The sequence below is a fragment of the Geotrypetes seraphini genome, chromosome 14 (assembly GCF_902459505.1).
Source record: "Geotrypetes seraphini chromosome 14, aGeoSer1.1, whole genome shotgun sequence".
Lineage (NCBI taxonomy): Eukaryota > Metazoa > Chordata > Amphibia > Gymnophiona > Dermophiidae > Geotrypetes > Geotrypetes seraphini.
In genome coordinates, this window is record NC_047097.1 from 67,549,230 (window position 1) to 67,561,536 (window position 12,307).

General features: G+C 42.7%; 1 protein-coding gene across 2 annotated transcripts in view; it reads right to left on the reverse strand.

The window, feature by feature from the left end:
• Positions 1–5,714: 5,714 nt before the first annotated feature.
• The window catches only part of ST8SIA2 (ST8 alpha-N-acetyl-neuraminide alpha-2,8-sialyltransferase 2), a 68,551-nt gene continuing 61,958 nt past the window's right edge, over positions 5,715–12,307 (reverse strand). For both annotated transcript variants that reach the window (XM_033919476.1, XM_033919477.1), the window contains exon 6: positions 5,715–6,109. In XM_033919476.1, the coding sequence (XP_033775367.1) occupies positions 5,824–6,109 (286 nt within the window). In that variant the 3' untranslated portion in view covers positions 5,715–5,823. The remainder of the gene's footprint in view (positions 6,110–12,307) is intronic.

The following is a 12,307-nucleotide window of genomic DNA, read 5'->3' on the forward strand; positions in this document are numbered from 1 at the left end:
TCTTTCATATAAACCAACCAACCAAACAAAGCCTTGCTCAGTTTCTTTAGCACTACTGAGGGTTTCCCAGGATTCCTAGTACGTATGTGGCAGGGTTTCTGTAAATTTAAATGGCATGTAATATAACGATAGCCACCAACAGATATTCTTAAATTATATCCCCTTACCAGAGACTAAATAGAGCAGGTATCGAAAAATTCGGAGAAAAGACCTCAGTGTTCCCTGAGAGCAAACTCCGGAAACTACTATGACAAGTACAAAATTGTAATAGACAGCAGCACATCCTCGGTCTGAGAAAAACTCAGTTGAGGTTCAATATATATCGAAATTTTCAAAATTCTTTAAATAGAAAAAACCTGCACTTATCTTAATGGTTCAAATGTATCCTCTGATGTAGGCAAGATCATCGCAGCGCAGTGAAAAAAATCTCCCGGTGCTAGTTCCTTTCACTTCAGATGCATCTGCCTAACTTTCAAGATCCTCCACGGCATCCTTCCTCCATTAATTCCACTTTCTTGGAATTCCTCAAATCTTAATACCACCAGACGTACCCAAAAATTGAAATTATCCTTCCCCTCACTAAAAGACATTTCCCACCCTGGAAAACTGGGGACTTCCCTCCTCTTCAGATTCATTGAGCTCTGGAACAGCCTTGCCTCCCCTCTTCGGAACCTGAGTGCTCTCCAACCCTTCCATAAACATCTGAAAACTTGGCTTTTCTCAAAAACCTAACTCTCCCTCCTCTTCCTACATCCTAGCCCGCTAACACTCTTCCTTCTCCGATCTTCACCCAATCCCTTCCTTGGAGTTCCTTTCTCATTATAATTCCTGTAAACCGTGCCAAGCTCCACAAATGTGGAGATGGCACAGTATATAAACCCAAGACTTAGTTTAGTTTAGTTTAGTATAACATTGCACTGGAGGTAATCTTAGAATGCAGTGTTATACTGAAAGGAACTAGCACCGGGAGATTTTTTTCACTGCGCTGCGGTGATCATGCCTACACCAGAGGAAACATATGAACCATTAAGATAAATGCAGGTTTTTTCTATTTAAAGAATTTTGAAAATTTCAATGTCTGTGAATTATATATATTGAACCTCAACGGAGTTTTTTTCAGACCGAGGATGTGCTGCTGTCTATTACAATTTTGTACTTGTCATAGTAGTTTCCGGAGTTTGCTCTCAGGGAACACTGAGGTCTTTTCTCCGTATTTTTTGATACCTGCTCTATTTAGTCTCTGGTAAGGGGATATAATTTAAGAATATCTGTTGGTGGCTATACTTAATTTTTTAATATTCTATAAGAATTTTATGTAATATAACAAGCAATCCACAGGGATGCAGAATTACCCAAGGTCTGCGCAGATTTTGGTGTTGGGTTGGCACTCCATTGCTGCACCCTGAATTGCTGCCGGCAGCATCTTCAGGCACCCTGCATGGGCTCTGCAAGCTTCCCTCTACTGCGGTCCCACACTTGATGATGTCACTTCCTCTTTTTTGGGTGGGACCACAGTAGAGGGAAGCCTGCAGAGCCAGCAGCAGGTTGCCATTTATTGGAAATGCCGATGCAGAGATAGTGGACAGGAATGTTGGATTGAAGACAATGGGGAGAACGTGAGAGATACTGGGTAGAGGGAGCAGGGGTGAGAAAGTGAGAGATGCTGGCTGGAGGGGGGGTCTGGGGTGAGAGAGATTACATTACATTAGGGACTTCTATTCCGCCTATACCTTGCAGTTCAAGGCGGATTACAAAAGAGCTAACTGGACATTTCCAGTGAAGTTACAACAGTTTTAGGGTTTGTTTGTTGTTTTTTTTTGTTACAAGGGAGGAGAGGTACCTGGATTAATTCTGGAAGAACTTGCAAATTGGATATTAAATTGACTGTACGTTACTGTGTGATATAACAAATAGATTACAGTTAGAGTACAAATAAGATTACGTTACATTTCAGGGATCTGAATACTTGGTTGGTGTTTTGGGGAGGAAGAGATTATTTAAGTGGAGGTTTTGGGGGAGAATTTATCTAAGAGGAGGGGGAAGGGTTGGGTTAAGATATCTGGATAAATATTTTGAAAAGTAGGGTTTTGATTTCTTTTCGAAAAGTTTTGAAGTCGCCCGTTGCTGTCAACAGGTCGGAGATGGAGTGGTTAAGTTTTGCTGCTTGCGTCGCCGGAAGGTTATCAAACATCTTTTTGCGCTGAGTGCCCTTGAGTGGAGGGAAGGCAAAAGGGTTCGGAGTTCTTCTTTGTCTTGAGGTGAGGATCTGGTTTAGGCGGTTGTTTAGATAGGGGGGGGGGGGCGGAGCCTTTAATGCTTTGAATAATAGACAGTAGAATTTGAATTGAATGTTGTCTGAGGGGTTAGCCGGAGTGAGAGAGATGTTGGCTGGGGGTGAAAGGTGTTTTGAATGCATCAAAATTCATAAATTTTGCGCAAAAATATGACCGTTCTTCCCCAGCCACCTTACTCTCCTGACTTGGCCCCTGACGACTTCTTCCTGTTTCCTAAACTTAAAATCCACGCTGAAAGGAACACAATTCGACACCATTGAAAACATAAAGCAGAATTCGAAGCAGCAACTTTTGGCGATTCCTGAAGATGAATTAAAGACTGTGTCCAGAAGTGGATACGACGTTGGGGAAAGTATATACGTAGGGAAGGGCTTTGAAGGGGACCCAACAGAATAAGTTGTAAGATTGTTTAACAAATTTTTATAAAATCCATCCTGGAACTTTTTGAACAGGCCTCGTATACATTTAAGATGCACTCTTCAGAATTTCAATAGATCACCAGACATGACGCTCCTCTCCTGAGTCGTGTTACCGAGGACTCTTGCAGTAAAACATACATGCATGCAGAGCTATTTGATTAGCAGAAACGCATTTCTGTTCCATCTAATTCTTCATAAGAAGAGGATTAATTAAACATGAAGAGATACATCAAACAGAAGCCTTGTGGATTAGGCTTTATCACAGCTGGTGTTCCTGTGCACAGCAGTAACAATTCGTTAATCCCCACAGCTCCTGTCCATGTGGCTGGTGTGGCTACCAGCCCAATCTGTGCTATAATACTGTATATCAGTGGTTCCCAACTCTGTCCTGGAGGACCACCAGGCCAGTTGGGTTTTCAGAATAGCCCTAATGAAAATGCATGGAGAAGATTTGCATGCCTGGCACCTCCATTATATGCAGATCTCTCTCATGCATATTCATTAGGGCTATCCTGAAAACCTCCAGGACAGGGTTGGGAACCACTGCTGTATATAGCATGAGAAAACAGAGCAGGAAAACTAGTCTGATAGGTCAGATGAGAAAACAAAGACAACAGTGTGGTGTGGTGGTTAGAGCAGTGTATCTTAAAACTGTGTGGCACGGCACAGTGTTGTGCCCCGAGAGATTCCAGAATTTTACTTTATTAAAAAAAAATTCCCTTCATAAGTCACGTACGCAAGAGTCCCTCAATGTTATGAGCGTCTGTGTGCGTAAGGATACAATCGCCCAAACAAGCATCATTCTTAGACGTGATTGGTCCTTGAAAAACACTTCTTCCTCAGGGGTCCGAGATCTTGTATGTCTCAAGAGAAAGGAACCAAATGGGGGGGGGGGGAGGGTGCAACAATTTGAGGAAGTTTCGGGCCAGTAAAACACCAAAAGTATCCGGTTGAGAATCCATCTCAGTTTGTTCAGAGTATCAAACGGACACGAATTCTCAACCGGATACTTTTGGAGGTTCACATGCCCGAAACTTCCTCAAATTCTTGCACCCCATTGGGCTCCCACTTTTGAGACATACAAGATCTGAGGAAGAAGTGTTTTTCGAAACATAGACCGTGTCGGGTCCAGGTTTCTAATCCAAGTGAACCATTCTTTGGGCTACAATGTTTTATTGACCTCAATCGCTTCTAAAGTCTCTTTTGGGTTTTTGTTGTCTGACAATCACTGCAGACGCGTTGGACGTTTCTTTGTTTGCTTGGGGATCCCCACCAACTATAGAAATGGATGCTTAGTGTTGCACTATGAGGGTCTGAAACTCGAGGGGGGAAGTCCTCCCCGGGCGCCGGGTTGCTGGGGTCACTGATACTCCTCCTCCTCTCCGCCTCCCCCACCTCTTCCCATTCCACCCCGCCATGTGCATGCCCCCTTCCCTTCCCCCACACCTCTAGGTGAAGTTGTTCTTCGTGGCGGGTGACAATGTGCTCTTCATGACCCCGTCAGCTCTCCCACTAATGTCACTTCTGGGTGCTGCGCATAGGAAGTGACGTGAGAGGGGGAGCCGACAGGGTTGTGAGGAGCATGCTGTTGATCGCCCTGAGCGACAACTTCAACTAGAGGTATGAGGGAAGGGAAGGGGAAGCGCGTGGTTTGCGGGATCAGGGAAGGAACGGGGACTGAGATGAGGCTGGGGGAGGGGCGCCACCACCCTAGGCGCCTCTCACGCTCACTATGCCACTGGCAGAAAACAATGTAGATACAGTTCTTATTGTATTCTTATTATGTATGCTTTGATGGAAACCACCTACATGTAGATGGTGTACAAATTTTTAATATAAAATAAGTAATTTCCATTGAGTTTAGCACCACCAATCAAAAAACACCCCAGCAATTCAATGTCGGTCACCAGATACGGCACAGACATTGACTTTCCAGTTTCGCTGCCGATTTTGGGAGAGATCTGGCCATTTCCCATGGTCTTAATATCAGCCCCAATGTCCATGGATGGATTTCATTATAGCGTAATGCCATATGACTTTTCACAGAGACACTACTACCTTTGGAGAAGCTCATGTCTTGTAGAATGATCGATGTGGACAAAGATGGGAAACCAGAGACCTAGGTTTGAATCTGTTGCTAGCTCATGTTTTGGCCATGAGTAAGTTACCGCTTTTCCTCCTTTGCTCCCCTCTTTATTTATGGTCTTCATAATAAGAAAGCAATTACCTGGTGGCGAGTATACAAACCTAAGGATTAGATTAGATTAGATTTATTCGACTCTTAAAGGACCAGATTGGCGCTGCCCAGTCTAAATCACTCAGTGGGTTAATCATGCAAAAAGCCCATTGGTAGAGTAGCAAGAACTAGCTTCATGCTACTCTTTGCTGTTGGAAAAGAACTACGTTACAGGCCCCTGAAAGCCAAACATGTGATTCATAAATTTTAGGGGTTTTGCTATTATAGCACTGCACCATACTCTCATTCTGAACACCTGGTGTAAAGTTTTGTGCTTTATTTCAGTGTTTTTGACATCATCATTAGTGAAATAAAGTCTCAGATTTTTTTAAAATCAAGGATTATTAGCTCTAAAAGTCCATTCTAGTTGTGACCATTAACACAGACTAGGCTGGTGCTCTCCATCCTTGAAGTTTGTCATTTCTCTTTCATTTGGGATCAACTGTGTTAGGTCATTGGTGTATACATCCCTTCCAAGTTAACCTATCACACATATGCATTCCAGAAAAAGTTCTATGTTGCCTCACAGTGTAATATCCAAAGCCATTCTTCTTCTGCCTTCTTGCCTAACTCATTCGATATCAATGAAAACCGATAATCTATTGAAACGGGACAACATTCATATCTGCAGAATGACTTTCTCATGCTCTTCCATTTTTTGACGTTCTTCTGTAGTCAAACACTCATAACAGCTAAACATTCGGCCCTCGGTATCGCCTACCCCTCCCTGAACATCTATTACACAACAAGAAAACACATTCAAGATCGTTTTGTATTTGCTTTTACAGTAGGACAAACTGAATTGTTCCTGGGTCATCCTTCCTCTTCCTCCCTTATCCCCTGTATCCACAGAACTTCGACGATTGAGTTGACATTATGTAGCACCATCGCATATTCCGACAATAAGTTTCAATGCTCCTTGCCGGTGCAGAGTTTGTAGGGCTTTGAACTCCAAAGGCATGGTGTGGGGGCTAGCTTGGGAAGTATACCCATACTCCAGGCTGTCGTAGTAGTGATATTTGACAGGATTTTGATTTATGTCCCGTGGGAAAGGCCAAAAGCCATATAGATGGATCCTGTTACAGAAGCGAGTAGCTAGGGTGTACATTAACAGGCCAGTGCTTGGACGCTTAATATGGACTTTGTTAGTCAACCAGTACCTGCAAGAAAAAGTAGGAATGTTATTCACTTTTTTAATTTTTTTTTTTAAAGTTTAATTTTATTTTGATATACCACCTATCTATCAATCTAAGTGGTGTACATACAAAGTTTAAAAAAACAAAACAAATTAGGTTTACAACAAAATTATCGGTGGTACAGACAAATACAAACGATAAACACAGACTTTGCTACAGGAGGGAGGGAGGGATTCTAGTTACATGAGTTTCCTATCAAAATACAAAAAAAAGATGGAGAACGGTCTAAGTCTTGAAATGGTGATCGGATTTATGTTTTAAGGTTGGATTTGAATTTGATTCTCTAATAACAGCCGCAAACACGGCCATTAATTTAAGTTCCAACATCCCAAAAGAAGCTCACGTGAACCAAAGCTGTGAAAGGTAATTCTCTAAATTTAGACACCGATGGTGCACCTAGATTTGAAAATAGTGTTGCCAATCATTAGCAGTTATGCGTGTACGTGCCAAGTGCTATTCTATAATCAGTGTGCTTAAATGGTTTGAGAGGCGTACACGTAGGCAGATCATGGGAATCATGGGTGTGTCGCCAAGCGACGTGTGCAATTTATAGAATATTATCAGTTGCACGCATCGCACGGCGCCCTTAGGCGTGCCCGTTCATGCCAGCCATTGACCTGTTGCAAGTAGGCGTGTCTAACTTTTAGTGCACAATGAGGCTTTCCATTAATATACTATAATGGCTTAAGTGTAGTGTTAAACCCTTATAAAATTGGCACTCTGCCCCCCCTTTGTGACACCTAAATGGAGATACTAATTTGTAGAATTGCCACCCTAGCAAAAACCCTGTAGGGTTGGATTCCTTGGGGAAAGAAGACAATGGCCATTGGCTCGTCTGCTCTCTTATACTTCTTTCCAAATGTGCGAGGAAGCACCTTTCACTGCTTGACCTACAGGCAGGGTGGGCAGGGAGACGGTCCGCCCCCAGGTGCGGTCTTTGTAAGGGGCGCAGGCACCTGTCCTCCTCTCTGCCCCCTGCTCCTTCCTGACCCCCCCCCCCCCCGCTGCACGCATGCACCCCTTCCTGTCTTTCGTACCTCTTTATTTTTCCCTGCGCGAGCAGCATTACAAACTTGCCCGCATCGGTGTCGCCTCTCTCTGATGTCACTTCCGGGCCCAGAGCCTAGGAAGTGATGTCAGCCGACACGACGCGGGAAGCAAGTTCGTGATATTGCTCATGCCTGGAAAATAAAAAAGGTACGGGGGAAGGGGGTGCGCATATGGCAGCGGGGGTGGGGGTGGAGGTGTCAGGAAGGAGCGGGGGATGGGCAGAAAATAGGGGGAAGGGGAGGGGTGCGCATATGGTAGCGGGGGGGGGGTGTCGGGAAGGAGCGGGGGGGGCAGAGAAGAGGGCAAGGGAGGGGTGTTACCGTCCCGGGCACCCCTCACTACGCCACTGCCTATAGGTAGGTCCTTCCAAATTGCACTGTCTTGTCCAGAGCTCTGCTTCTGACTCCTCAGCCCATCTGCCCCAGAAGTACCTGTACAATACTGCGGAAAATCATTGGCTGGCCTGATGAGTACCATTTATTCAGGTAAGAGCAGCTCCTACCCATATAGGCCCCCGTGAATGTCCACCTATGCATTTTGACCTTATTCTTTTACATTTTTGTATTTCTATGGTACATGCTTGGCAGTCTTGAAAACTGAAGCCACCCGCTTAGACATAGACCGTCGGATTCTGTAGATGGTGCTCAGACTTGGGTGCCCAAATTTGGACTCGCTTCAGAAATGTGCCCACAATTAAATTGGCCTATGCACCTTCCGTAGCCGTGCCTCCTTTTGAGTGGCGGGCTGTGGGATTTGGGCCCCTGGGGTACAGGATAGAATACAGTCAGATATGGGCGCAAATCCCACTCGGTGCCAATTACACCACTGTGATCCTGAGACAAAACAATGGCGGCACTCAGGTTCTCCAAGGCCAAGGAAATTCAAGACCCAAAAGACAACAGGAAAGGCCGTGGCCACAGTGTTTTAGGATGAGGAATGACTGACTACCTTCCAAGGGGCCAAATATTTAATGCAGAATACTACTGTAACTTGCTGTGCCGATTAAAGGAGGCATTGAAGAGGAAAGGAGTTCTCTTTTTGCAAGACTGTCTGTCTGTATATGGCCGTTTGGTGGAGGATGGGCTGGGGAGGGCTTCAATGGCTGGGAGGGTGTAGATGGGCTGGAGTAAGTCTGAACAGAGATTTCGGCAGTTGGAACCCAAGCACAGTACCGGGTAAAGCTTTGGATTCTTGCCCAGAAATAGCTAAGAAGAAAAAATTAAAAAAAATTTAAATTGAATCAGGTTGGGCAGACTGGATGGACCATTCGGGTCTTTATCTGCCGTCATCTACTATGTTACTATGTATGTTATGTATGTAAGACAAATGCACCTGCTTACAAGGCTGGCAAAAACAATGAATGTTAGGACACAGTTGAGGTTTCCGTGCATAGTCCATCCACCCTACTCACCAGATCTTGCTCCATCTGACTAGTTTCTGTTTCCAAACCTTAAAAAGAATTTGAAAGGGCGACAATTTTCAAGTGATTCTGCGGTGATCGCAGCAGCGGAACAGTATTTCAATGACCAGGCTTCAGAGTATTTTAAAGTTTTCTCAACTTTGGAATGATCTTCCATTTCTTTTAAGGAGTTCCGGCTCACTTCAATTTTTTTGCAAATATTTTAAAACTACTTTATTTGCTAAACACTTTGAAAATTAATTTCCCGAAATTTAGTCTTATTTTTTATGGTTTTTATTTGTTAAGTTAATTATTCTAAACCGAGTCGAGCTTTCTTAGAATGATGACTCGGTATATAAAGCCAAGCCTTAGATTAGATTAGATTACAGAAACTTCAGACAAGATGTGCCATGTGTTTGGAACTTAGGGGTGAATATGTGGAATAACTTGTAAGTTTCATGGCTCCGTGTCATTTCCTCCTTGGTTGGGCTGAGAACTTTGCACCGAGAGAGTGGTTGATCCTTGGAACGAGCTCCCGGTGCAGGTGATCGAGGCAAACAGCGTGCAAGAATTTAAGAGCAAATGGGATGCCCATGTGGGATCCCTTAGAGGGTTAAGCCAAGGGAACCTGTCACCAGGAGTGGGATCCCTAGGATAGTAGACTTGGGGGTGGGTCAGTAGAGTGGGCAGACCTGATGGGCTATGGCCCTTATCTGCCGTCATCTTCTATGTTTCTATGTTTCACCCCCACTTATACAAAAATACTTGGGAATAGAAAAGCAACTCCCCCCCCCTGAAAACATTTTACAATTTATGCACCTCCACTATAGCTCAGTGCATGGGAAGACCATGAATATTTATCTTGGTAACATTCATCATTCAGGGCAAGGAACCATTCCCCATTTCATGTAGAGAAGTTCGATGTAAAGCTCCTTCCCTCAGGCAGAGAGTGGTTTGAAACAGCCAGCTGTTAGAATCAATAACAGCCTTAATCTAAATGCTACAGGCGTCAGCCATGTTAGAATCCAAATGCCAAAAATGAGGGTCATAAACCTTTATAGCCTCTAGTCTATAAAATTCTGAGATGTGCAAAAGAAAAACCAAACAAAAAAGAATCAGTACAGGCGTAAATTTCTGCTGTCCAGAGATGATTATTGCCCTCAACATGAGCCCAAATATCCGTTCTAAAACATGGCAGCAAATCCATCAGGAAGAACAGCACCAGATGGTTGGTTAAGCCAAAATGGCAATTTTAAGTTGCTCAGGAATTATTATTATCGTGATTTGTATAATGCAGTCCAGATGTACAAAGACACATAAAGGACGGGTCCTACTCTCTGGAGCTTATCATCTAGTCAAGATAGTCCGGTAAGATATATGACAGAAGAAAGCTTTGGGGGAAGACTACCAGACCACTTACAGAGATCTGGAGAACCCTAGGACTCCAGCAAGGTATTTTTGTAGTCACCAATTCTGGGAGGGTTTATTGAGTGATGCAAAAAAAATAAAATAAAAATGAGGGCGGTGCTTTAAGAACATAAGAATTGCTCTACTGGGACAAGCTTACATAATGTGTCTCAGTGAATCTTTGAGGGGGTCATTGCGTAGGTAGCTGGTAAGAGCATAAGAGTTGCCATACTGGAACAGTCTGAAGGTCCATCAAGCCCGGTATCCTGTTTCCAACCGTGGCCAACCCAGGTCCCAAATACCTGGCAGAAACTCAAATGGTAGCAACATTCCAGAGCTGAGATTGTGATGTCATAATGCCTCAGCCACCAATGCCTAAGAGCCAACCGCATCAGTGATGTCACAATGGCTTGATTGTCTTATGCTTGGTTCACATAAGAACATAAGAATTGCCATACTGGGACAGACTGAAGGTCCATCAAGCCCAGTATTCTGGAGACCCCGAGCAGTCTCACAATACTCTGATAGTATTGTAGGGTACTCTGAGAGTACTCTAAGTTACTCTAAGTGACAGTATTCTAAGTTACTCTGAGAGTATTCAAAGTTACTGCACAGGCAACACAGATACCCATATGCAGAAAATTTGGAATGAATTCTGTGAACCACGCACTTCATGCTTTCCCTGCTTGCTTAACATTTTATGTATGTATGTCTTTATTTATTTCTCATTTTAAAATAAACAAAGCAAAGAACATATGACCTAGACAACTGACCCGTACACCTCTCTCAATAAAGGTTTTCTTGACCTATTCTCACTCTCTTCTCTCTTGTTTACTCATTTTGTACCTCCTGTAATCTTTTGTAAACCGCATAGAACTTGACGGTATTGCGGTATATAAACTGTTATTTTTATTATTATGAAACAAATGATAACACGCAATTGGAAATGTTATAATCGTGTTCTAGTTATAAATATGAAAGAATGAACGCTGAAATTTTAGATTATAGTAAAGTATTTAACATGGTGTAGAGCCCATTGGCATCGTTTATTGAATCACAATAGATGTCATGTACCCTTTTCTTTTTATCTGACCTCCTTACACATCCAGGGTGGGAGAGAGGGTGGTGGGAAATGTATTATTGTTTGTTTTTCCTATTTTATTTATTGTAGGGAAATTATAAATGTATATCTACTTTTATTAGTTAAGGGGGAGGGGGAAGAAAATGAGTGTTTTTTGAATTATTTGCATATTTAAAGTGCGTTTTTTGATTTGTTTATGTTTAAATTCATTGCTCTATTGTACTATTTATATTTTAAAATTAATAAAGGTTTACAAAAAAAAAAAAGAAATAAACAAACAAAAAAGATTGTGGATACCCCTTTGGGGCCATGGAAGACATAAAAAAAGCCTGGAAAGTCCTCAAGATGGTGGTGGAGATTGAGGGGATGGTTGGATAAGCATAAAAAGATAGGCGGTTATGGTCAGTGAGAGGAAGCACTGTGGTAAAGATATCCCCGAGGGATCAGGTGAAGCAGTGGCGCTGTCGGTGGATAGGAGCAGTGCAGACTAGCTGGAAACCACATGAGGAATTTAGTGCAAAAACATTCAAAGCACAGAAATCTTTTCCACTTACAATTCCCAGCATGCAACACTATAAAGTCTACCAGGCAAATGACCTTCTCCATCCAATATCAATTAGAAAAATGTCGGAAACAACTATCGCTTACAGTACGATCTTGTGGCCACTATCTCAGGTTGAGAAATCTTTTAAAAGCAAGACAGGGAGTCTGTTCGGATCGATTACAGTTTAAGCGAATGTTAAAAACTCAGACGCCTTCCTCTGATGCTATGTGGAAGGGAGATGTTTAAAGAGGAATCTTCAGTCATTAACGATTGATGGTATGTAATCTTGGTCCCTGCTATTTTTAGTGGGTTAAATGTGTTTCCTGAAAGTATCGTTATGTGCTGTTCTTTGAATCACTGTGAATTTTTTACGCTGTAACCCGCTTAGTTATCAAGTTTCAAGTTTATTATAAAATTTGATTAATCGCCTATTCCAAATTCTAGGCGATGTACACTAGATAAAGGTACAAAATTATGGGAAACATATCTCACAAACATGAATCTAGACAAGTTAGATCGACAGATACAAACATTCCTGGACATAATTTAAGTCTGTTAAATATAATAACTTATACAAACAATGTCAAAACAAGAGGGAAAATTATTAAGAAATTACAATCGGTGTTTAAAAGCAATACATTTAAGGTAAAAAAACAAGAGGAGGGGAAACAGATGTAGATT